The sequence below is a fragment of the Bombina bombina genome, chromosome 5 (genome assembly GCF_027579735.1).
Source record: "Bombina bombina isolate aBomBom1 chromosome 5, aBomBom1.pri, whole genome shotgun sequence".
Classification (NCBI taxonomy): domain Eukaryota; kingdom Metazoa; phylum Chordata; class Amphibia; order Anura; family Bombinatoridae; genus Bombina; species Bombina bombina.
The window spans coordinates 724,472,120-724,499,228 of record NC_069503.1 but is presented as its reverse complement, the minus strand read 5'-3'; the positions used below and the strand labels follow the sequence as shown (position 1 = coordinate 724,499,228).

General features: G+C 37.7%; 1 protein-coding gene across 1 annotated transcript in view; it reads left to right on the top strand.

Moving 5' to 3' along the window:
• The window catches only part of DTNBP1 (dystrobrevin binding protein 1), a 471,889-nt gene that overhangs the window by 174,813 nt on the left and 269,967 nt on the right, over window positions 1-27,109 (top strand). Inside the window, exon 7 of the mRNA XM_053714763.1 lies at window positions 9,937-9,959. Coding sequence (XP_053570738.1) covers window positions 9,937-9,959 — 23 coding nt within the window. The remainder of the gene's footprint in view (window positions 1-9,936; window positions 9,960-27,109) is intronic.

Here is a 27,109-nt window from a genome sequence, read left to right as displayed (position 1 = left end):
CTATTACATGTTTTATGTTCAAGGCTTTTTTTATTTTATTTTTTTATAACATTTGTTGGTATTATTTTAGGAAGCCGGGTCACCAAGCATATACAAACACTATACCTGCTCAATATAAGTTAAAAAGTAATAACAAGCACTTATACACTAATAAATAAAAAAAAACAACAAGCACACATGACCACTATACAGATAATTCCCCTGTTCAAACCACTTCAAATGATATATACATATTTGTGTGGTTTTGGAGCAGAACAGGTTAATTGTACACATCTCCGATTATTCTCACTACACACTATAAAAAGGGATCAATAAGCATACATGCCCTTCAACCTGTGATGTAATCACTGAACCCACCAAAGTGATATGTTGTCCGTTGTTAATCGTGCACACTTGTTTTTTGGGTTACAAAATCAGGAGATTTACAGTGCATATAACAATTTTGTGTTGCATTTGGGAGGGAAGGATTTTGAGCTTCAGAGATATTAATGGCAGAAGCATATTGGGATTGGGATTACCGGAAAAAACACAAACTCAATTCCAGCATAGTTCAGAAACTATTATCTACAGAAAACAAGAACAAAATTGTGATCAACCTCATTCTGTTGAAAGAGGGGACAAATATGGTGTGCTGTGTCTGGAAAATTTTGGGCTAGAAGATGAAGGAAGAATAGTTTTTATTTTAAATTTTTTTAAATAATCAAAATTTTTACTTGGTATCCTGCAGCACAGCACAGTCCTTTGTTTGTATTGCTGTGGCCATTTTCACAAGATGGATTTGACTCTGCACTATTACCAAAAAAGATAATTATATGTAGAATTTAAAAAAAAAAATCTGAAATGCTGCATTCTGAAATACATCAATGTAGATAATGAATTTGAAGGCCCTGCACTGCGCCACTAATGGACACCTTAACTTCTGCAAACCTCAAGCAGAGAAACATTCCCAAAATATTGGCCGCCGCAATTGCTCTCATGCACAGAGTCTTGTGTGCTAGTCTTTAAAAAGAAACAACTGGGCAGCTTTTGAATGATGGTAAAATTAGACATCCTTTGTCTTATTTAAGCAAAGAACACTTGCGCTTTGTGGAGAGGATTAGAATAGCTTCAATAAAACTCTATTGAATCAGGAAGTGAGATAATTCCAGTTTTTAGAGCAAATAGTCAAAGCACTTTTTGTATCATTTCTCCACACCAGCCCATTAAACTTGCCAGTCAAAATCTTAGAGCAACAGTTCCCGCTCTTCACCAAGAAAAAGTATCCTGCTTCTGAATTTTGTTTTTTTACCCACAGTTGAAACTTAAATTTATGGAATTAAAGGGACAGTAACTTATAAAAAAAAAATGTATTTTATTTTAATGGCCCAGTATAGTAATAGTTACTTTACTGCTTCTACTTTACCTTTTATGCATAAATTACCCCCTAACTTAAGAGGTAATCCTGCGCACCTTCAGCGTTCCCATATGCAGTCAGATCAATTCAGACAGTGTCACTTTCTGTATTGGACATTGCTACAGCGGTTAGAGTGGGTGGGAGCGGAGTAAGGAGGTGGGAGGACATCGATCTTGGGCAGGGCGAGGAAGAGGCTTATCCCTACACTGCAGAAAATAAAACCTCAGGACTAGAGAGGAGGGGGTCCCTACACTATACACTACAGAAAAATAAAAAAATAAACTGACCTAAACTACATACTGGCAGACAGGCTGCCAGTTCCTAAGATGGCATTGAGGTTGGGCATGAAGAGATGTTTGGGAGGAATCGGGGAGGAGGGAGGGTAGACCAGAGACTATAGTAAATATTATATATATATATATATATATTTACAGTATGTGTATATATATATATATATATATATATATGTATATGTAATAAAGAGAGGGAAAAATGGGATAAGGAATATTCAAGAAGGCGCAACACTCTGGATAAAGTACCCTAAGTTTGGGAGTACTGAGAAGGGTTGGTTCAGAAAACCGTGTTGACTAAAAAAGAACAAATGATCGATGTATACACAGGGGAATAATAACAATTATGTAATTCAGGAAAAAAGGAGATTATGGTTATTAATAAGTATTACTTTTATGAGCTTTTATTGTGTTGGTGACAAAAGGTATCAAAAATCAATGTATATAATATACACAATGTATTGATTTGAATGTAATTATTAGTGATGTAGTAGCCGCATAACTAGTGTAGTGCCCGCTGAATAGTGTGTGACATAATCTGTGCACAAGGACAAATAACAGAAAGCAGCCACCTTAAATGCTGGAATAATCCAAATATTAGCAAAAATCACTATGCCTTATACTTTAAATGATATGATAGCCTGAATATGCCATAAATAATGATAATAGGAAAGGTCGAATACCAATCTTAACAGAAAAAGCCCTGTTAAAGTTCAAAATACAAGTCCAATATTGAATGAAAGCTTCTATGGCTGTATATGGATGCAAATAATGCAAAATGGTTAGGCAAATATAGCAATAAATCCACGTTCCACAAAGAGCCCGTTGGGAGTATACTTACACTCCGTTACCTCAATCTCATGAGGTAAGTGCCGCATAGTGTATAGGTAGTTCTCCTTCCCGGTATCTGTGGTAAATTGGAGCGGTGTCCTCCTTCGATCCAAAGATCTCTTTTGCACTCTCTCTCGAATTAGGCTCAATCCTGCTTTGTCTTACTCTGTGTTTACATGCAGTCTATCAGGTCATTCCTCATCACATAAGAGAGAGACAGACTGTGCTCTCGGATCAGGCCTTTTGCTGGCTTAGAGCACCTAACTTTCCCATTAGGCAGTGTATCTCACAGAGTAAACAGAACAGCATATAATTCAGATCCCAATCAGTAATCTTGATGCTTTCTCTGCAGCAGGATATGTTGCTGTAATCAGCTCCTGTTGAAGTAATGGAATAGCAGAGGCGTGTGTCAGTCACAGAACTTTCTGTTTGGTATGCAGGTTTTCAGATTGTTCCTATACAGCTGGTATCAGGAATCAAAAATAGTTACAATTCCAAATGAAAATAAATCCCAAGGAAATGAAGGGTTAAGAAGGTTTGCTGAAAATAGTTTTTATTCCATAAGAACATAAATCCCAAGTAGTGAAGATTAAGATGTTTTGCTGAAGAGGATTTAAACAATTCCAAGTTGTTGTTTTGCACAGCCACTTACAGTGTGATGGCGCAATAACTATGATAAGTCATCTGTGTAAAATTTAAAGCACATGCAAATAATTCTTAAGTTATACTAACTTTGAGTTTGGAATTTAACTCTGGGTTAGTTTGTCAATATCCAAGCAGTGTGCTGAATGTTTGAGTAGGATAATGACATCACAGTGATGTATATATTATATAATGTGTGTGTACATGTACAGTATGTATGTGTATGCTTTTTTTAAAATAAAAAATCCCCAGACTTCCCCACACTGTTTGCAGGCACTTTTTTAGCAAGTCAGCAAAAAGGCCTTGAGAGCTTCATGACCTCTTGTTTTAACAACCAGAAGCCCCTCGTTAAAGGGACATAAAAAAAAGTTGGGATAGAGACAAAATAATATAATATGTACTTTAATTACTTTACCTGCAAATTTATAATGCAGTGCCTCGCCATTAACCCTTTCTTTTTAGTTTCTGAATTGTAAAGCTCTAACTCCCCCCATCCATTTCCTTCTATGGCTGTATCTGTATCTATTGTTATTTTGGTAGAATGCAAAAGTGCATAGGGATTATCTGGTGGAGCATTCCTAGAAGCTGTGAACTCAGTTGAAATACAATGCCTGTGTCTAAACACTGATAAGAGTGGGTGGAGTTGGCTGCTCCAGGCAGCTTAGCTATGTAATTCATTTTGCTTATTTTTGAAAATTATTTTAAAATACTTGCCAGCAATTTTTAAACAATTTTTTTTATGCAAACTATTTTTACTTAATTAGCCTCCACAACAGCAAGGAGCTATTCAGTCATCAAGGAATTCTCCAATCCCAACAGCGACACTAAAGATATCCCGCCCTCTCAGGACCTCTGCGATAACCTCGCAATGTACTTCCACTGCAAGATCGTTGACATCTATGACAGCTTCGCGCCCCAGAACTCACCCACCACCGCCTACCCACCAACTCCCACCGATACCTCACCCAAAAACACCACCGCCTACCCCCCACGGACCATCTAGAGCCCCCTCACCACAGAGGACACCATCAGAATCATGAGATCGATCCACTCCGGAGCACCCTCGGACCCATGCCCGCATCACATTTTCAACAAAGCGGGTGACACCATCGCCCCCAAGCTCTGCAGCACCATCAACTGCTCCATTGAAACCGGCACCTTCCCGCATGATTGGAAGCACGCAGAATTAAAACCCCTACTGAAAAAACCCATGGCTGACCCCAATGGTCCGAAGAACTACCGCCCAATCTCTCTGCTCCCATTTGCGGCCAAAGTCATCGAAGTTCATCAATACGCAACTCGTTGACTATATCAAAGCCAACCACACCCTGGACCCCTCCCAATCCGGTTTCAGGAGCAACCACAGCACCGAGACTGCCCTCCTCGCCGCCACAGACAATATCCTCGCCCTACTCGACTGAGGAGAGACCGCCGCCCTCATTCTCCTAGACCTCTCAGCAGCATTAGACACCGTCTCCCACCTCACCCTCCGCAACCGACTACACGATGCCGGCATACGCAACAAAGCCCTGGAATGGATCACCTCCTTCCTCACAGGCAGAACCCAGAAAGTTAGACTCCCACCCTTCACCTCCAAGCCCACAGAAATCAGCTGCGGTGTACCCCAAGGCTCTTCGCTGAGTCCCACCACATCCGCTTGGAATAACTCCTGGTGGTCCACAGCCCACGGACACCCTCCAACCCCCACCGACCATGCATGAAATCTAGGCGTCATCCTGGACTCATCGCTCTCCATGGACAGGCAAATCAATGCCGTCTCTTCTGCATGCTTCCACACACTTCACCTGCTGCGAAAGATCTTCAAATGGATCCCAACCGAGACCAGGAAGACTGTCACTCACGCCCTCGTCAGCAGCCGACTGGACTATGGTAACGCACTCTAAGCCGGCACCACCACCAAGCTCCAAAAGAGTCTACAGTGCATACATAACGCCTCGGCCAGACTAATCCACAACATCCCTCGTCAATGCCACATCACCAAACACCTGTGGGACCTGCACTGGCTCCCCATCAACAAAAGAATAACCTTCAAGCTTCTCACCCACGCATTCAAGGCCCTCCAGAACATCGGTCCCGAATACTTGAACCACCGCGTTACCTTCTACACCCCTGCCAGACAACTTTGATCGGCTGACCAAGCCCTCGCAGTCATCCCCCGCATCAGGAAAACCACAGCGGGAGGCAGATCCTTCTCTCACCTGGCAGCCAAGACTTGGAACACCCTCCCGCTGCACCTTAGAGAAGCTACCGCCCTAACTAAGTTCAGAAAGGACCTCAAGACCTGGCTCTTCGGTTGAACTGCAACCCTCAGCGCCTTGAGACCCTTACGGGTGAATAGCCGCGCTTTACAAGAACCCGATAGATAGATACAGGTTTTTATAGCGATGTTACCACCAGGCGTGTATAAATGTGCATTTATTTGAGTAAAGGCTCATGGGAGCCCCTACATGCACATCAAAGTAATCCTTTCTTACTTTTACAACAGAGTTTATTTTTATTTTTTTTAAAACTTCTTTTTTTTTTAAAACTTCTTTTTTTTTTTATTAACATTTTTAAAAAAATATATATTTTTTTTTGTTTACACATTTTGTTGTTGAGTTCTCATCAGCTATATAAAATAATGGTATAGTGGGAATCTGCTGAGTTTGATAAAAAAAAAAACACCACCAAAAAAAATATATGTGCGGGTTTCTCACTGAAATATGACCTACACTGGGGCATAAATGTGAGCAGCATCAAAAAAACTCAAAAACAGCTCAGCACAATGGTTCAGCAGTTAGAGTTAAAAATAAAATGATGAATTTAAATTTAAAGAATAAAGTTTACTGTCCATGGAAATATCTACAAAAATGTAGCCAAATGATACCCAGCAGCATAAAAAAAGTTAGTAACGATGAGGTTGAAAAAAGACAGAAGTCCATCAAGTTCAACCTATACAAATCTAATATACTTAAAAAAAAAGCTCCAGTTGAGCTTAAATTAATCCCATTAAAAGGTAAACCATTTAACACAAGCAACCATATCCCTGAATTCTGTTTCTATCCAGAAATGTATCCTAACTATTTTTAAATATATCTAAGGTATTGGCATTCACTACCTCCTTTGGTAATGAGTTCCACAATTGTATTGCTCTTACAGTGAAAAATGTTTCAGTTGCAGGAGATTTAATCTTCTTTCTTCCAGCCTTACAATAAATTGTGACCTCTTGTCACAAACCATTTTCTTAGAATAAACAGAGCTTCTGCCATCTCTATATATGGGCCTTGAATACATTTATATAAAGTAATCATGTCACCTCTCAAGTGCCTTTTTTTCTATAGAAAACGGACCCTTTTTGGCTAACCTCTCCTCATAGCTTAAATTCTCAATTCCCCTTATTAGCTTTGTGGCCCTTCTCTAAACTTTTTCTAAGTCTGCAATGTCTTTTTTTGAGATTGGTCCTCAGAACTGCACTTTCATCAATGGCACTTTTAATACATGCTAGTATCTTATTAGCCTTAGAAGCCGCTGCCCTGCATTGTGCACCCATCTTTAGCTTATTATCTATTACTACTCCCAAATCCCTTTCCTCCTCTGTTTGGCTAAGTCTAGTCCCATTTAAATAATAGGTTGCCAGCTTATTTTTCTTCCAAAATGTAGAACCTTGTATTTTCCAGCATTGCATCTAATTTTCCATTTACCTGCTTATACTTAGAATTTTTTCAGATCCCCTTGTAACAGAAGTTCATTCTACTCTGACCCAATGACCTTACACAACTTTGTATCATCTGCAAAAATAGAGTTGTTGCTATTTAATCCTTGCTCCAGGTCATTAATAAAAATATTAAAAACAGGTTAGTAAGCAGAGAAGCCGGACAATCAGATAGACGGCATTGTAATTCAGCCTGATAATTGTGCAAAGGACCCTTAGTGTTGAAGAGCAACTCCCGATCTTTGAGATTAGCTGAGGGAGTGTATATGAAGGGGAGAACTTTGTTTGGTGTGGGTTGCGCGTTTTGATAGATCTTACCAAACATGTTGCAGGTGCTTTCCTAACCTGATAACTCTGGCAGATCCACCACTGCACCATATGGCCTTGCTGATTGAAATGGAGGCTGACACTTGCACACCATTGATGCGGGCTGTTGGGGACACAGACCCGTTGCTGTTGCCGACCTTTGCGTTTCAGGCGACCGGCGGGAGCATAGAATCTCCTGATAAGAGACAGACAGCCACCGGATCAATTAAATATAGGTTTGTGAGACACTTTATCAGTTGTACAGTTTCACTGCACTTTCCTCGCTCCTTGGCAGTGCCGATTCAAGCTAGCATAAGTTTTGATGTAGGATGAGGGGACTGATGTATGAAAAGTGTCAACCTTCTATAGTACGTAAAATTGTTGTACTGTATATAAGATATGTTCACAGGTGCCTTTGTTTATTTACTGTTTGTTGTTCTAACACTTTTATTTTGCAATAATGGTTCTACATATGCACTTATGTAAAAACAGGTATAATAAGTTGTTATCACTGTTGTACTACAAGGGAACACATTGCTAACACATTGCTGATATTACGGTCAGCTTCATTATATAAATGCTGAACATTGCTTTACTGACGTTGATGGCGCTCAGGCTGATCATACATCTCAGAGCCTCGCGCGCGGCTGGCAGCCGCGGGTGGGGAGTTATACGCATAAAATGTATACATGAGCTGCCACTGCTTTTTAGTTACTATAGGAATCTGTCTATCTTAGCATCAAACCCCCAGCTACATTTAAAATCTTGCCCTCTCCACATCATTAGTCATACGGTTGTGATATTGCAGGTTATAATCACTTTGTCCCCTGATTCCAGAACACAATCTTGCTTTTTAATATAGGCACATTCCCCCCCATAGCCCTCTGTGATAATTTCCCCACGAGGTCCTGTCAGATATAACCCCAGTCATGTCTATACATCATCGTAGTCCAATCATCCTTGCTAATAATACATTTTATGCAGCTTTATTACTAAATGAGTTAGTTATACTCTTATGTAGATACAACCTCTCCATTTGTATTTCTCTACATATACTTAATATTACCTCAAGTCACATAATACCCATAAACTAAAGGTCCAAGAGAGATATGTACCAATCTATAAAGGGGAGAAAATCATGAGGACTTTGATCTAGAAGGTACATATTAAGGTTGTAATGTTGATGTGATATGTAGATTGTACCGTACATTATATGAATGTAAACTTTGTTGTTCTCAATAAAAATTATAAATATAAACAAATATTAAAAACAACAGGGCCTAGTACTGATCCCTGGGGGACTCCACTTATTACCTTTGTCCAATCTGAGTATGATCCATTTACTACTACTACTTGTTGCTCCCTGTCTTTTATCTAGTTATTTATCCCTGAGCTAACATTTTCAGCTATTCACACTCCCTTAATTTTGTACATTAATCTCATGTGGCACTGTATTGAAAGCCTTTGCAAAATCCAAGTATATCACATCAACTGATTCCCCTTTCCTTATAGAATCTAATTACTCAACATATTCCCTTATAATCCCTTCAAGTATCTTCCCCACTATTGATGTCAGATTAACTGGTCTATATCTTCCTCTATAGTAGAGGCTTGTCTATAACAATGCTAAATTCCCGTAACCCTTTTGTGTATTCAATCTGGGCCTGAGCACTTAGATGACAACTTACCTGGCACAATACATATAGTAATTAGTGGTGTGATTCATTTTTTACTGCCTTAGGCACTGGGAAATCTGCTGCCCCTGAATGCCCCCCAAGAATTTTATCTCCAATTAGCCTTATATATTTCTCACAACCGGAAGCTACAATCATAGAGGAGCCATGTACCCACTAGACAACCAGGGCTCATTGGTTTGTAATACAATTATAAAGTAAAACATTTGCTGTGTTTAGGAGGGGGGAGGACATCATGTCATATAATAAGTTATCACAATGTGTTGCCCTTAATAAATGCTCGCCTAGAACAAGATATACCCCTGAAAGTAAAGGCCTGTGTGGCTGTTTGTGATTCCTGATGTTTCTGATTAAAGTGCATTTTGTAATCTCATGAGGCACTTGATCCTGAACAGATGATGACAGAGAGGCTTTGCAACTTCTGCACAAACCGCAGCATCTAATCAATAACCTCTTCATTTGTCTGAGGCAAAAGTTGTTCACGGGAAACCAGACTGTCTGCACTGTAATTAATGTTAGTTTTGTGCTCCAGAAATGTCTTTTTCTTGGTGTGCGTGTCTATCCCACCTTTCTATACATTCTACTGGGTAATTTTTTTTTCTCTTTAACCCCTATAGGCACACCCCCACTGAAATCTCACACTTAAGATTATGATTATAAAGTATTATGTAAAAATGGAGCAGATCTCTATATTTCTTAACCCTTTCCATCCACTACTTAATCTTGGACACCTACTTTTATAAATTATGAAAAATCCATGTATTATCTTGAACTATTCAGAAAAACACTTTTAAGTGCATAGGAAAATGTATGGATGTGTGTCATTTCATAATGTGCTTTACCAGCAAACTGTGTGCTAAGTCATTTCCACAGCATAATGGGATTATTTTGCAAACCCAAAACATTGTTGACCTGTTTCTAATATTACTGACTATAATATTTCTTGCACTGTCTAATACCAGAGTGGGATTATTTATCGTTTTAAGCTTATTGCAGATCTTCCATCTTTTGCTTTCTATTTACTTATTTAATGCTGTAATAACCTTTATTTTTTTTTGTTTTATGCAGGAAGGAGCTTGAACGTGTTAAAGGTAATAATCACTTTTTATTGATTTGCTTATGACAATATAGACAACATTTGCATACCTATATATATGTGTGTGTGTGTGTGTGTGTACGATTTCTGGTTTCTACCTGCAGTCAAAATCTGTTTGTGTATGTATGTATATCTACCGCTGTCAAATTTTTGCATATGATTATACATTGAACTATTATTTTATAGTTGTGTTTGAATTGTGTGATTCTTGTGAATCCAGTCCATATTTTACATTGAATCAGTACCCAGAATTCAAAGTCATATAAAAATCCTATGAACTAAGTATTTATTTCCTTTTTTTTTTTTTTCTTCTGTTGACACTACTTTTTGTATCTTATTATGATTTTCTGTATTGTATCTGTTTCTCAATATTTATAACTTGTATATGAGGTTTTTTAATCACTAGGGAAACATTAACTCCCTCCTTCAAACTGTAATGTCAAGGTCAGTTTTATAAACTAATTATACAAAGTCCCTAAGCTGAGCATGTGGGTTTCTTAAAGTAGGGCAATTCGTTATATATATATATTGTGTTAGTATATACAGGTAGCCCTCAGTTTACGCCAGGGTTAGGTTCCAGAAGGAATGGTTGTAAATCGAAACCGTTGTAAATTGAAACCCAGTTTATAATGTAAGTCAATGGGAAGTGAGGGAGATAGGTTCCAGGCCCCTCTCAAAATTGTCATAAGTAACACCTAATACATTATTTTTAAAGCTTTGGAATGAAGACTTTAAATGCTAAACAGCAATATAAACCTAATAAAATAATCACACAACACAGAATATATAATTAAACTAAGATAAATGAACAAAAACATTTGCTAAACAGCATTATAAACCTAATAAAATAATCACACAACACACACTTCACTTGCATTTTTTTGCAAACAGTTCTTTCTATGCATTCCAATCTGGACTAATTTATAGACAGGAAGATCTTGTTCCTGAAATCTGCTCGATAGCTCGGGTCTGGTTAAACTGATTAATTTCATCTTGCTTGGCTTTGCTGCAACACAAGCGGACAGCTCCACCTACTGGCTATTTTAATAAATGCACTGCTTCTCAATGCTTTTCAATAGCAGTCACATGACTGGGAAAAAAGGTTGTTATTCTGAAATGGTGTAAATTGAACCGTTGTAAAACGAGGGCCACCTGTATATGTATATATAGTGTGTGTGTATGTGTATATATGTATATATACTTGGGGAGTTCCCACACTTTTTTTTATTTTTTTAGCACTTGACCCCTGGAGATATGTGTCTCCAATTTTAATGTGAATATGATTGTGCACGAGTTGCTAATTTTTAAAAAGTGATGAGCTTATAGGTGCATAAAGGAAATGCAACAATTTTCAAGGTAATTTTAGAATTGTTGAATGATTCATTTGAGTGCCAAACAAGACTGAATTTTCAATCGACAGGGATGTATCGTAAATGTTTCTAAAATTACCTGTTAATTTCTAGTGATGTATACAGACCTTACCAATCATATTCTTGTTTGTGAATAAATGTATACAATTGCCTACAAATGCTATTTACCATTTAATATGACATGTAAAGATTTGTTTTGTTCTCCTTTCTGTTTCTTTCCCTTTGATTCTGATCTTTGGCAGTTCCATCTAGTCATTCAAAAAGTTATAATATATAAAATATTGCAGACAAAAGGAAAAAAAAGTAAAGTGATCCTTACCGGTATTTACCTTTTTGTTTTATTATTCATGAAATACAAGTGTTTTCAAGGCTTTATGAATGATAAAAAGGCAACTACTGGTAATGAGAACTTTTTTTAAAGGGACACTGAACCCAATTTTTTTATTTTGTGATTCAGATAGAGCATGCAATTTTAAGCCACTTTCTAATTTACTCCTATTATCAATTTTTCTTTGTTCACTTGCTATCTTTTTTTGAAAAATAAGGCATCTAAGCTTTTTTTTGTTCAGACTCTGGACAGCACTTTTTTATTGGTGGATGAATTTATCCACCAATCAGCAAGAACAACCCAGGTTGTTCACCAAAAATGGGCCGGCTTCTAAACTTACATTCTTGCATTTCAAATAAAGATACCAAGAGAATGAAGAAAATTTGATAAAAAGGAGTAAATTAGAAAGTTGCTTAAAATGTCATGCTCTATCTGAATCACAAAAGAAAAAAAATTGGTTCAGTGTCTCTTTAAAGTGATGGTAAATTTCAGACTATAAGAATGCTTTAATTAAAAATATATTAGCTTACAAGTAAAACCACATTATTATTTTTTTGAAGTGTGTGTGTGTGTGTGTATATATATATATATATATATATATATATATATATATATATATATATATATATATATATATATATATATAAAGATTTATAACCCAAAATTGTTATTTTCTGTTACTCCGCCCCCCTTCATTTTCTCTTTTGGCTGGGCTGTGTTGTATAGAGCAATTTAACTCTCTACATAGGCTTTCTAAAGGCTTTAAAGGGGCTGGACTTCAAGATTGTCAAATGACACACATGTTGATTGGATGTTCACTGGATTTGTCATTTAAAAAAAAAAAAAAAAAGTTCATCCAATTGGTCCAGCATAACATTGCAAAAGAAGCATTACTATATGAATTAATTTAACCCTTTCACAGATTAATTAAAAACAAAAAAGGTATTCATATACTTTTTAATAGCAAAGATTACATATATGACATTTGATTAGTTAAGCGTTTACCATCACTTTAAATGGACACTAAAAATCTTGTTATTGTAAGACATTTCGGTTTTGCCATAGAATCAGACAAGTTAAACATTTTCAAAACAAAGGAAAACGTTGTTGTTTGCTATTGTTTTTTTCAGTAGCTCAACTCCACACACTGCTTGCCTTATTTGAATCAGGACTTGCTACTGGAGTAGATCAGGCTAGCTACTGTGATTATGTTATCAAAAATGTAATTGTTTTACAGTTCCTAATCTGATAACTTCTGCTAAAGCAAGTTAGGGGCATTTAAATGGCAGGGTTTGCCTTGAGAAGCCTGCAGTGTGCATTTCCAGCTCTGAGACTTTGAAACGGTAAAACTACATGAAAAGGGGCAAAATAAATATCACATATATTTATTTTACTGTGCAAATTTTAAAAATATTATAATATAATCTCAAACTGTTTGTTGTCCCTTTTTAAACCTACACGAGCATTTACTCTACCAATTTCCCAAAATTTTAGTAGCAAAAGAAATACAACTTTTTTTTTTCATCCTAATATTAGATCTTTATTGAGATTTTTGCAGAGGATAGCCTTAAAATAGATACAAAACAATTCAGACATACTCATCAACAATGCATATGGGGATGATATGTTGTAATTCTGGAAAGAGATTAGTATATTGTAATGTGCAATAGGATCTTAAAGGTTAAAAAAATGATTAGGTATTAAAAGCTGATCCTACTTTAACACTTATATTCAAACTGAGAAAAGTAATTCAAAGAGGACTAAATGATTAGTTAGATCTACAAACGTGCTCAAAAAAGGTTACAAAATCTTACTGTTGGTGGTAATTAGGGATGGGCGAACGTGCTGAAAATGCAATTTGCTTGGTAGAACGAATAGTCCTGTGGACATTTTGTTTTGGATAATTGAATGTTATTTCCATTTTCAAAGTTTACTTTCATTTTCGAATGTTCATAATTTATATTGAATATCCACATTCAAAAATTTTGAATGTAACATTCGATAAATACGGTTCAGAATTTCAATAGTTCATGTGGTAGGGGGAATTTAGTAAATTGATACAAAATAGATACAAATATATTGATTACAATTTTTCTATTTGAATTTTAAAGAGAGCATTTGAAATATGATTACAATTATAAAAATTAGAAATGTTCTAATTTGACTATTGCAAAATTATATTTGAAAATTTCATTTTTTAAATGTTGGCAAAACATTTCCCCATCTCTAGTGGTAATACATTCGTAATGATGTAGAGAGCCTCTCATTTGTTCATGAAAAAAAACTACTATAAATAATCCATCCAATACTTTTCTTTTGGGTTCGTTCATAAATTCTTGTTTAATTTAAAAAAAAAAAAAACTGTCAAAAGAAAGCAACAACCCTAACATATGCCAATCTATAGGATGGTTTGAACATATCAGTATTTACCATTTATAGATCAATTTGTTTATGCTATGTTCAGGTTCAGAACTGGATTTTAAAATGGGATGGCTGAAAATAAACAATTTTGGCATGACCTATCAATACATCTTTGATCATAGTTAGGCCTAAAAAATGGTAAAGAGGACTTGGATCCTTCATAAATCTACAGCAATTATCATTCTACACATGCAATGAGCTTCCATTGTAAATACTTTAGAAAAGTGTATACTGATTAGCCAGTGTTTGTTACAACATAATTGCAGTAGAGAAGATGTTATACATTTATTCTTAAGATTCACACACAAAAAAGATAGAGATACAGAGGTCAATTTAATAGATTGATCAAAAGTACTATTTTCTTCTATAAGATACGACGAGTCCACGGATTCATCCTTTACTTGTGGGATATTATCCTCCTAACAGGAAGTGGCAAAGAGCACCACAGCAGAGCTGTCTATATAGCTCCTCCCTTGACTCCACCCCCCAGTCATTCTCTTTGCCTACTCTAAGTAATAGGAAGGGTAAAGTGAAAGAGGTGATAAAATACATAATTCCGTTTTCCTTGCTTGCATCTCAGACCACTGCAACTGTGCATGCTCAGACAGTGGCATGGGGATTATGCAAATTTATCTCCTCAGATAAATCTGGATCAAGAGACCAGAGACTCTCTTCTTTGGTGGTTGTCACAGGATCATCTGTCCCAGGGAATGTGTTTCCGCAGGCCAGCATGGGTCATAGTGATGACGGACGCCAGCCTCTTGGGCTAGGGTGCAGTCTGGAATTCCCTGAAGGCTCAGGGTGTGTGGACTCAGGAGGAGGCCCTACTTCCAATAAATATTCTAGAACTAAGAGCGATATTCAACGCGCTTCAGGCGTGGCCTCAGCTGGCTACGGACAAATTCATAAGATTCCAGTCGGACAATATCACGACTGTAGCATATATCAATCATCAAGGGGGAACAAAGAGTTCTCTAGCGATGATAGAGGTTTCCAAAATAATTCGATGGGCAGAGACTCACTCTTGCCATCTATCAGCAATCTATATCCCAGGAGTGGAGAACTGGGAAGCGGATTTTCTGAGTCGTCAGACTTTTCATCCGGGGAAGTGGGAGCTCCATCCGGAGGTGTTTGCACAATTGATTCATCAATGGGGCACACCAGAATTGGATCTGATGGCATCTCGTCAGAATGCCAAACTTCCTTGTTACGGGTCCAGATCAAGGGATCCTCAAGCAGTACTGATAGATGCTCTAGCAGTACCGTGGTCGTTCAACCTGGCTTATGCGTTTCCTCCTTTTCCTCTCCTTCCTCGTCTGATTGCCAGAATCAAACAGGAGAGGGCTTCAGTAATCTTGATAGCGCCTGCGTGGCCACGCAGGACTTGGTATGCAGATCTGGTGGAAATGTCATCTCTGCCACCATGGAAACTGCCACTGAGACAGGACCTTCTCATTCAGGGTCCGTTCCAACATCCAAATCTAGTTTCTCTGCGGCTGACTGCCTGGAGATTGAACGCTTGATTTTATCTAAGCGGGAATTCTCTGAGTCGGTCATTGATACCTTGATTCAGGCTCGAAAGCCTGTCACTAGGAAAATTTATCATAAGATATGGCGTAAATATCTTTATTGGTGCAAATCCAAAGGCTACTCATGGAGTAAGATCAGGATTCCTAGGATTTTGTCCTTTCTCCAAGAAGGATTGGAGAAGGAGTTATCAGCTAGTTCCTTAAAGGGACAGATTTCTGCTTTGTCAATCTTACTACACAAGCGTCTGGCAGATATCCCAGACGTTCAGTCATTTTGTCAGGCTTTGATTAGAATTAAGCCTATGTTTAAACCTGTTGCTCCGCCATGGAGTTTGAATTTAGTTTTAAATGTTCAAGGGGTTCCGTTTGAACCCATGCATTCCATAGATATTAAACTTCTATCTTGGAAAGTTCTGTTTTTAGTAGCTATTTCTTCTGCTCGAAGAGTTTCTGAGCTATCTGCGTTACAATTTGACTCGCCTTATCTTATATTCCATTCTGATAAGGTGGTTTGGCTTACTAAACTAAACTGGATTCCTTCCTAAGGTTGTTTCAAATAAGAATATTAATCATGAAATTGTTGTTCCTTCTCTGTGTCCTAACCCTTCTTCTAAGAAGGAGCGTCTGTTACATAACATGGACGTGGTTCGTGCCTTGAAGTTTTACTTGCAAGCGACCAAGGATTTCCGTCAAACATCTTCTCTGTTTGTTGTCTATTCTGGAAAGCGTAGAGGTCAAAAAGCTACGGCTACCTCTCTTTTTGGCTGAAAAGCATCATCCGTTTGGCATACGAGACTGCTGGACAGCAGCCTCCTGAAAAAATTACAGCTCATTCTACTAGAGCGGTGGCTTCCACATGGGCTTTTAAAAACGATGCTTCTGTTGAACAGATTTGTAAGGCTGCGACTTGGTCTTCCCTTCATACCTTTTCCAAATTTTACTAATTTGATACTTTTGCTTCTTCTGAGGCTATTTTTGGGAGAAAAGTTCTTCAAGCAGTGGTGCCTTCTGTTTAGGTATCTGTCTTGTCCCTCCCGTTCATCCGTGTCCTGTAGCTTTGGTATTGTATCCCACAAGTAAAGGATGAATCCATGGACTCGTCGTATCTTATAGAAGAAAAGGAAATGTATGCTTACCTGATAAATTGATTTCTTCTATGATACGACGAGTCCACGGCCCGCCCTGTCAATTTAAGACAGATTATATTTTTTGGTTTAAAACTTCAGTCACCTCTGCACCTTTTAGTTTCTCCTTTTTCTTCCTATACCTTCGGTCGAATGACTGGGGGGTGGAGTCAAGGGAGGAGCTATATAGACAGCTCTGCTGTGGTGCTCTTTGCCACTTCCTGTTAGCAGGAGGATAATATCCCACAAGTAAAGGATGAATCTGTGGACTCATCGTATCATAGAAGAAATCAATTTATCAGGTAAGCATAAATTTCCTTTTTACAACTAAAATTTTATTGAGAAAACAAACTTGCCACAACTTTGCAATTTAACAATTCAGAATTCCAAGAGATTTGTGCCCCTCCCCATCATATTTGCAAGTTATTCTCATTGTAATCAATAGAGAAGTATCTGCATACTTGTTCACCGCTTGTTGTATAGATCAAGCTCAACTGTGAAGGATGCCAGGTTCATGAAAACACATTCTAATGTTACAGAACAAAGAAATAAAAACAGCATTATTAGGAAATGAGTATTCTCGCGGCAGACATATTAGACAAAAAGATCAATTTTTAAATCTATGGGAATTATGGATTATGTATATTAAAGCACAGAACATAAGTGTTTTAGGAGAACCCCAGTCATAGAAAACAGGGTTCAGAATTTGAATATTATTAAGTTCCTGATATGGAAAGTTCTCTTGGTTGATATTGGTAAAATATTTTACCTTGTAGAGGGGTTTGTTTAAAAAAACATGTCCCCTCCTCTTTATAGTTTAGATCCGTTGCCAGTTTTATGCTTATGATAGAGCTTTCACTTTAAACTGAGATGCAAATTAGGTAATATAAGTAAATTAGAAAGTTGTTTAAAAATGTGTTTTCTATCTGAATCATGAAAGAAACATTTTGTTTAAGGGGGGGAGCAGGGGGGCCACAGAAGTTAGAACATTCCATGCCATCCTAACCTCATTAAGGCACAGTGTTTTCACGTTGTCTTAAGGATTAAATTATATAATAAGAAAGATCCTAGTGTTACAGTTTAGGCATTGCATATTCCGTCATTTCTCTTTTTATGTTTTGTTTGTTATATGAAAAAGTGATAGAAAAATGTTTTTAAAAAAAGCACAAATATTCCTCTTAAATAAGGGACTAAAGAGTCTATATGAATTAATTGCTGTAGGTGAAAAATTCCAACCACACCAATGCCATGGAACATCCACGACTAGCATCTCATGTTAATAAAATTGACATTTTACAGGTTTTCAAGCATGTTTGCAAAGTTGATTCTGCTGTAATAATGTAATGTAATAAAGTGCTGTGTAATGGTCACCTCTCACAGCTATAGATGTTAAAGGACCAGTTCACTCAGGAGATGTAATTGTTTAGCAACAATAATGCTATATTAATAAGTGAAGTAGAATCTAAAACATAAATATTGTAATAAGGATTTTTTTTTATTTTTTTTTACCCTTTTCCCTTGCTTATTTTCCCTTCTACCTAGGCTGACCATATTGCCGCTTTAAGAAGGAACACATATGAAAAATACATATGTGAGGGTTCTTATACAAAACCATTTCTTAAAACAGCCCTGACATATGTATTTTTCATATGTGTCCCTTTTTAAAGCGGCAATATGGTCAGCCTACTTCTACCAGACAACGCTGGAACGCCCTGATGAAAGGGCTGTACTTGAAAACTTCATTACCCTGCCCCATAGCCAATCAAGTTGCGTTATGCAATTATATGCAAAGTTCGCAAATTTAGCACTAGGCATGCATACTCTTCATCTAATGTGAGCACTGAAGGCCGCTGTGTTTATGCTCTCTGACCGGATCGCTCTGTAAGGGGGGCTTAAACAGTTTGTTAGTTATACCTATACACACATCTGTAAATGTTATTATTCAAAGCAACCACTGGCCGAATATGAGTTGCTTTGAAATATAACATTTACAGACATGTATTTGTATTAAAAACAAATAATATCAAAGTGTCTGTACTCAGATCTATAAGGCACTTTACGTTTGTGTCATACGCAAGGTATCCATTAACTAAATAAGGCAGGTACTCTATCACCCTCTCTAGGGAGACTCTCCTTCAATGTGGCTATACAGGTCTTTCTGCTCTCAGCTCACACCTACCCTGACCCCGGCCGGCCCGAGCTCTCTTCATCCTGTGAGTACTGAAGGCTGTTATGTTTATGCGCTCTGACCGGAATGTTCTCTAAGGCCGCCGTATCCATTGTGTAACATACATATACACACATCGGTAAATGCTATTATTCAAAGAAACCACTGGCAGAATATTGTTTGCTTTGAATAATAACATTTACCGATATGTGTATATGTATATAACACAATGGATACGGCCGCCTTAGAAAACAATCCGGTCAGAGCGCATTAAACATAACAGCCTTCAGTACTCATAAAATCAAGAGAGCTCAGTGCGCTGAGACTGTTAGCAGCAAGACCAGAGCGGGTCAGGGTAGGTGTGAGCTGAGAGAGCAGAAAGACCTGTATAGCCAAGTGTGCCGTGCACCGCGTCATCGTGGGGGCTGGAGCATGCGCCCTGCGAAGAAGGGAGCACAACCACAGTGGCCGCACGTCTAGAAATGATTTCAGTGGGTATATGTAATACAAAAGACAAGCGGCTATTTCAAAAAATTATTTACAAAGTAAGAAAACGATCTGTAATGATTGATCAGCAGTAATGTATTTAATTTAGACAGTTATTTTGTTTAAAATTTGTCATTCTGAGTAAACTGTCCCTTTAATGGAAGGAGCCCCTCTAATGTATCTATAGAAAATAAAGGTGATGTGGTGCTCTATGAATTTAAAACACTTTCTTAAAGATGCATGAAACCCAATTTTTTTAATTTATTTTTTATGATTCAGATAGAGCTTGATATTTTAAATAGCTTTCCAATATACTTCTATTATCTAATTTGTTTTGTTCTCTTTGTTGTAAAGGATAACTAGGTAGGCTCATTTGCTGCTGATTGGTTGCCGCACATATATGCTTCATGTTATTGGCTCAACCAGTGCGTTAATTAGCTCCCAGTAGTGCATTACTGCTTCTTCAACAAAAGATACTAAGAGAGTGAAGCAAATTATATCCTGAAATAAATTTGGGGTTTCATTTCCCTTTTAGGTTAAAGGGACACTCAAGTCAAAATAAACTTTTATAAATCAGAGCATGAAGTTTTAAGACACTTTCCAATTTACTTCCATTATCAATTATTGCAGTCTTTTTATATTAACACTTTCTGGGGAACAAGATCCTACTGAGCATGTGCACAAGCACACAGGGTATACGTATACTAGCCTTTAATTGGCTGATGTCTGTCACATGATACAGGTGGGCGGAAAATGGGAGAAAAAATAAGTTTGCCAGAAGAAAATCTACTTCTTATTTAAAAATTAGAGTTAAGTGTTATTACATTGTTTTTTTTATTATGCACATTTTAATTATGCAACTCTACTGCATTGAGTGGTCCTTTAACAGAGAGGCTCCTCGGTTACCAAACAAGCATCTATGGGTATATTGCTGTTTATCTGGCTATGCAGGATTTTGGATGTGAAGGACAGACATGTATATTTACAATATAATGCTAAATAAAAAGGTTTTGTGTGATCTCTTTTAAATGTTTGTATAATTGTGAAGACCATAGAAAATCCCATGTAATTTGAAGAAGATTAATTCTGTAAATCTGTTCTTTTTTTTTTTTTGGTTCTTGAACAGTTTGGTCCATAAGTATTTGGACATTGATAAAGTCATAGTTACTTTAGCTGGTAGAAAAAAATACAAAGGAAAAAAAAAGAAGATGGTGTTTTTCTTTAGACCATGTAATTTTGGAATTAGCAGCAAATTAGAATATATAACTATATAACTATAATGGCCCTTTAAAGGAGTTTAAACTGGTTACCACGTATAACTTTTGTTTGTACAAGGCCTGTATCATAAACACTTCCCTAGTGCCCTCCGTAAATGAGGATCACGTTTGATTGGTGCATCTCCTCCTCAGACAGTTCCCATATCATTGCTTTGGATATGGCTCTATGTGTTGTTTTTGTAATATTCATTTTTGTCTGTAATCTCTTTCTCCTCGATTTCTTTGTTTGACCACCCACTCTTCCTATGTCTCTTTCGCATGCTACCATTTCTTGGTCTTTTTCCTGTGTTTCTTGAGGTCGGTTCTTTCTTTATATATTTATATATCTATGTTTTATATTTATGTTTAATAGTGAAGTCGTCAGACATCCTGTCCCCGTGCTTTTTTAATCTTGTACATTTAGGCAATATGAAAGGGAGAAATATTTTAAGAGTACTTTTTCCTATTGCTCAAACGGACATAAAAGTCAAAATTTCATGGTTCAGATATAACATGATTTTAAGAGACTTTAAAAAGCACTTTCTGTTATCAAATGTATTTGGTTCTCTTGTTATACTTTTTTGAAAAAACCTACCTAGATAGGCTCAGAAGCAGCAATGCACTACTGGGAGCTAGCTGGTATCTACACACATATGACTCGGTCATTGGCTCACCAGATGTATTTGGTTAACTCCTAGTTGCTGCACTGCACTGCAGTATGTATTTAACCCCTTTATAGGTCTTAAAGTGACAGTCTAGTCAAAATGAAACTTTCATGATTTAGATAGGGCATGCAATTTTATACAACTTTCCAATTTTCTCTGTTCTTGTGGTATTCTTTTTGAAAGCTAAACCTAGGTAGGTTCATATGCTAAATTCTAAGCCCTGGAAGGTTTTATACAACTTTCCAATTTTCTCTGTTCTTTTGGTATTCTTTTTGAAAGCTAAACCTAGGTAGGTTCATATGCTAAATTCTAAGCCCTGGAAGGTTGTCTCTTATCTGAATGCATTTGACAATGCATTTTGACAATTTTTCACAGCTAGACCGCGCTAGTTCGCGTGTGCTATATAGATAGCCTTGTGCTCACTGCTGTGGAGTTATTTATGAGTCAGTCGCAAACAGCCCTGAATTAAGAGGGCAGTCTGCAGAGGCTTAGATACAAGGTAATCACAGAGGTGAAAAGTATATTAATAATAACCATGTTGGTTATGCAAAATTGTGGTATAGGTAATAAAGGGTTTCTGGAGTAGACTGTCCCTTTAAACACACAATTATATACAAGTAATAGGGCAATAATCAAATGCTCTAATATATTAGAGCATTTTATTTTTCCACTTTTCTGCCCTTTTTGTAGAGGAAATCAAAGCTTAGAAAAAAAGTAATTTAATTAATTACTGATTTTTTTTTTGATAATAATTTTTATTGAGGTTCAGAATGAGGCATACATGAAATATGAAAAGACAGAACACAATGATAATGAAATACAGGGAGAACATAGCGCAATTCTGTACCACAACATAGTAAATTACCAAAAAGTAAGTTTTAGAGCAAAGTATACATGTTAAATGCCTAATATTCTGTGTGCTCCCTAATTGACATGAGAGGCCACTCTTGGACCTCAGTTACAAGCTCACATTCATGGGCAGGGGGCTATTTCTAATGGAGAGACCACTTTTGGATCTCTAGATGCAAACCTCTTTTTTCTTTTTCTTTTCATGTTACGTTTGATAAATAGTGATCTTTGAAATGTATAACTTATAACTGCAGAACAGACAAACAGAAGTAAATAAGGCATAGATATTCAGGATATGAAAGGGGATATTTGATAACGCTATGCGTATTAAAGATATAGGATGTATTCGCATTACTGGAGATCCCTGCTGTTACATGGGCGGAGAAGGGAGATCAAGCTATAGATTACAAACTAACGCTCGGGCTTCCCAGGCCATATGGAATGCTATGGTTTCCCAGGAGTTGAGGTGCCATTAGGATTTCGCTCAAGGCAAATAACATATTAACAAGGGCCTCAAACTGAGTAATATGATTGAACAGTATAAGAGTGACCAAATGCATACTCAGCCAGTGGTATCGCAAAATCAGGGTTTGGATTACTGAATATAACTATGGCTATATGGGATCTAGCTGCAATATTAACTCTCTCGTTCCCCACAATACACTCTCCCTTGTGTCAAACGGAACATACTTGCTAAATGCTTTTAGATTGTCACACAAGCAGGTCCAGCCTGCATTTGAAGCCACGACTATGTAAGAGAGAGTGTACTGCCTGACCCAGAGGAGTCCATACCATCCAAAATACCATTCAGATATCTTACTAAAGTTTAGGCTGAGCGCACTTAGAAACAAATAAAAAATTGTGGTGAGTGCATATAGTGATTATAATAAAGAGTTGGGGACTTAAAGCAAAGGGATGGGGACATGGGCAAAATACACTAAACTTCTAGGGCCACTTATCACTATATCAGGCTCTAAGATGTCATAGAAAGGCAAATGGTACAGTGAGCTGTTAACATAACCCATCATGCAAAAACTAACATGAGATCCATCATCTTTTCAAAGCTCAATTCACATACATGCTTAACATAATAAAAATAACAGGAAAAAAGAGAAAAACAAAGCAATAAAGCAACAGCTTCCATGCTGCAGTTCAAGGGTAACATCTGCTAAATCCAAACACTGATATAATTTCAGGAGACTGTAACATATGTGAAAAAGAAGAAACAGTGAAGTAACGGTCTCCATGCTGCAATTAAAGGGTAACAGCTACATAAACCTAACATCTATGCATTTTCAGGAGACTGTAACATGTGCCATGGGGTGAAAATCATGCTTGCAAATAATTAAAGCATCGCAAATAAGTGCTGTCATATCTTATCTAAAAGAGTCATCAGTTTTAGCTGCAATAGACCTCAGGCTATATTAAATAAGTAGCATTTGCAATCCTCTATGTGAATTCCTATAGCATATTGAAGTAGCAGCTCACAGTCATGTTATCTCCATGCACTCCTCACCATGTCCCCTTTCATGATGCCAACGTCTGTAAATACAATTACTTTAGCCGTCCTCAGATAAAAAGGCCACAGGCTGTACCAGAGGATAACACTCGCCATCCCCTGCACCAATTAATGTCCCACGCTACAGTAGTAAGCACAGCCATATTACCTCCCAGTCAATCAGCCTCCTGGGTCCCAGACTGTGAACGAGTAAAACCGCAGCCACAATGGAAGCCCACATGAATTCACAGCGGACGCGGGTGGGGAGATGACAAGCAGTGCCGAATGTGAATAGTCCGAATATAACGCTCTGGACTGATGAGTGATGCACCGCTTATCCTCTCTGCTCAGCGACTCCACCGCCCACAGTTCTGTAGCTGCGGTGGGATAACCTGGGAGGAAGACAGTAGACCGGCTCACCCCCAACTCTGAATCGCCTTGTATCGGCTTCTTTTCTTTATTTCCAGCTCCTGCTGGTATGTTTAGGGCAGAGTGCTGACGCTGGGGCCCCAAAGCGCCATCACCTCCACTCCTCGCAATTAGAGGTGCCGGTTGGGAGAGTTCACTCAGAGAGCCACTATGTCTGTTCCTGGGTGCTATGCCAAGCTGAGCTTCTAGGGCGGCATACTAGACAGTAAACAAGTTCCACAGGTCCTCCCAGAAATTTAGAGGGGTCTCCATAGAAAAGGCTCATGAGTATCCACTACGCAAATAAAGAAAGCTCTGCCTGTTCACAATAGATATTGCGCTGATACACTTCAATGATAGATTAAGCTGCAGTGTCGTGTGAGGTAGCACTGCTCCTTAACGACAGGCCCATATAGGGTACCCGCCGGGGGGTCTAGGTGATGGTACCAATCCTCAACTGGAATAGGGAGCCCGGTTAGATTTGCAAGATCTCGTAGCCACGAGGTTGAAAAGATGGCCGCCACTTGTTTAGAGTCAGGATACAGCTCCGGTCCTAGCTTGGGGATAGAACACCAAACAGTAGATATAGCCTACACCAGCTGCTGACTAAAGATCCAGGGTGTATTCCAAGGTTTTTTTAGGGTTCAACTCTGCGATAAGCAATATATAAAGTTAGATAAATCTTGATCAGGACCAGAGCAACAGGATTATGCGACCATTCTTGTGCATGCCGGACTCCGCCCCCCAATTAATTACTGATTTGACTTCTACATTTTGAATTCCCCAATTAAGTTTTTATTGTTTCAGATTATATTTTGTTTGATTGTTTCATTCTTTTATGATAACCTTGTTACAGGAATAAGTAGCTGATGTTTTTATTCTTGGTGACAATGTCTTTCAGATCATTTAGAGCCATAAAGCTTTCCTTGGTTACCAGGGTCACTTTGTCATTTCTTGTTACCATTGTGATTTTAAGCATCTAGTATTTCTTGATCGTGGACAGTGGTCTGATTATTACAAAACTAGGTCAGTAGCTTTTCAACGGCTATAGTATTTACCCTTAGAGCACATGTAAACAGTTTATTACAAGGCTTCTTTTATTTATCCCCAAAGATAAGCTCACGAGGCTGTATATAAATTGCTTTAATCATTTGCAAAGACCACATCATGAGTAGAATGCATTGTGCGCATTCATTTATAAATACTTTATATAGTTTAAATGTATGCACTTTACAATTATGACCAACATTTTTTAATTTTATTTTTTTAGCTTTGTGGTATGAGACAGTTTGTTTTCTTTTATAATTCAGATAGAGCAGGGGTGCCCTCACTTTTTTGTGTTGGGATCTACTTTTCAAATGACCAGCTCAACGAGATCTTCCCACTAAAAATGGGCCAGCTCCTAAGCTTACATTCCTGCTTTTTCAAATAAAGATACCAAGAGAATGAAGAAAATTTGATAAGAGGAGAAAGTGGTTTAAAATTGCATGTTCTATATCTGAATCATGAAAAAAAAAAAGTGCGTTTCATATCCCTTTAAGGTTGCATGATTTAGCAATACATGGATGTGCAAAAGCATAAAGATACAACAGATTAATCCTGACGATAAAAGTAGCACTGACTTTATTTCGGGTTAACAGGAGCAACTCCTTGTGCCGTGTTACAAAACACTGCATTCAAATTCCTGCCGATGAGCCCCTTTACTTTGCGCCGCGGGCTTGGTCTGATATGACCCAGTGAGGCTTACACAAATAAATATCAATAGCGTGCCATGCAGACCATTTCTTACCGGCTCAACACGTTCATTTGTCAGACGTCAATCAGACTTCTTCCTTTAGCATAGCACAGCAGCCTCCGCCTTTCCTTTTTCTATCGATGCTTACCCTCCTGACTATACTATACCGCCATATCCATTGAGAGAGTACTCACTTAATCATGCTTTCTCCAACATAGGTGTGTCCGGTCCACGGCGTCATCCTTACTTGTGGGATATTCTCCTCCCCAACAGGAAATGGCAAAGAGCCCAGCAAAGCTGGCCATATAGTCCCTCCTAGGCTCCGCCTACCCCAGTCATTCTCTTTGCCGTTGCACAGGCAACATCTCCACGGAGATGGCTAAGAGTTTTTTTGGTGTTTAAATGTAGTTTTATTCTTCAATCAAGAGTTTGTTATTTTAAAATAGTGCTGGTATGTACTATTTACTCTGAAACAGAAAAGAGATGAAGATTTCTGTTTGTAAGAGGAAAATGATTTTAGCAACCGTTACTAAAATCGATGGCTGTTTCCACACAGGACTGTTGAGATGAATTAACTTCAGTTGGGGGAAACAGTGAGCAGACTTTTGCTGCTTGAGGTATGACACATTTCTAACAAGACTTGGTAATGCTGGAAGCTGTCATTTTCCCTATGGGAACCGGTAAGCCATTTTCTTAGTTTAGTATAAGAATAAAGGGCTTCATTAGGGCTTAAAAAACTGGTAGACATTTTTCTGGGCTAAAACGATTACTTTACTAAGCATTTTTGGCAGATTATAACTATTAATAGTTATTATAATCTTGGGGATTGTTTTAAAAAAACGGCAGGCACTGTATTGAACACCTTTTTCACTGGGGGCCTTTTCTAGTCATAGGCAGAGCCTCATTTTCGCGCCACTAATGCGCAGTTGTTTTTGGAAAGCAAGGCATGCAGATGCATGTGTGAGGAGCTAAGAACCACTGAAAAAGCTTATAGAAGGCATCATTTGGTATCGTATTCCCCTCTGGGCTTGGTTGGGTCTCAGCAAAGCAGATACCTGGGACTGTATAGGGGTTAAATGTAAAAACGGCTCCGGTTATTTTAAGGGTTAAAGCTTTCAAATTTGGTGTGCAATACTTTTAAGGCTTTAAGATACTGTGGTGAAATTTTGGTGAATTTTGAACAATTCCTTCATACTTTTTCACATATTCAGTAATAAAGTGTGTTCAGTTTAAAATTTAAAGTGACAGTAACGGTTTTATTGTACAACGTTTTTTGTGCTTTGTTGACAAGTTTAAGCCTGTTTAACAT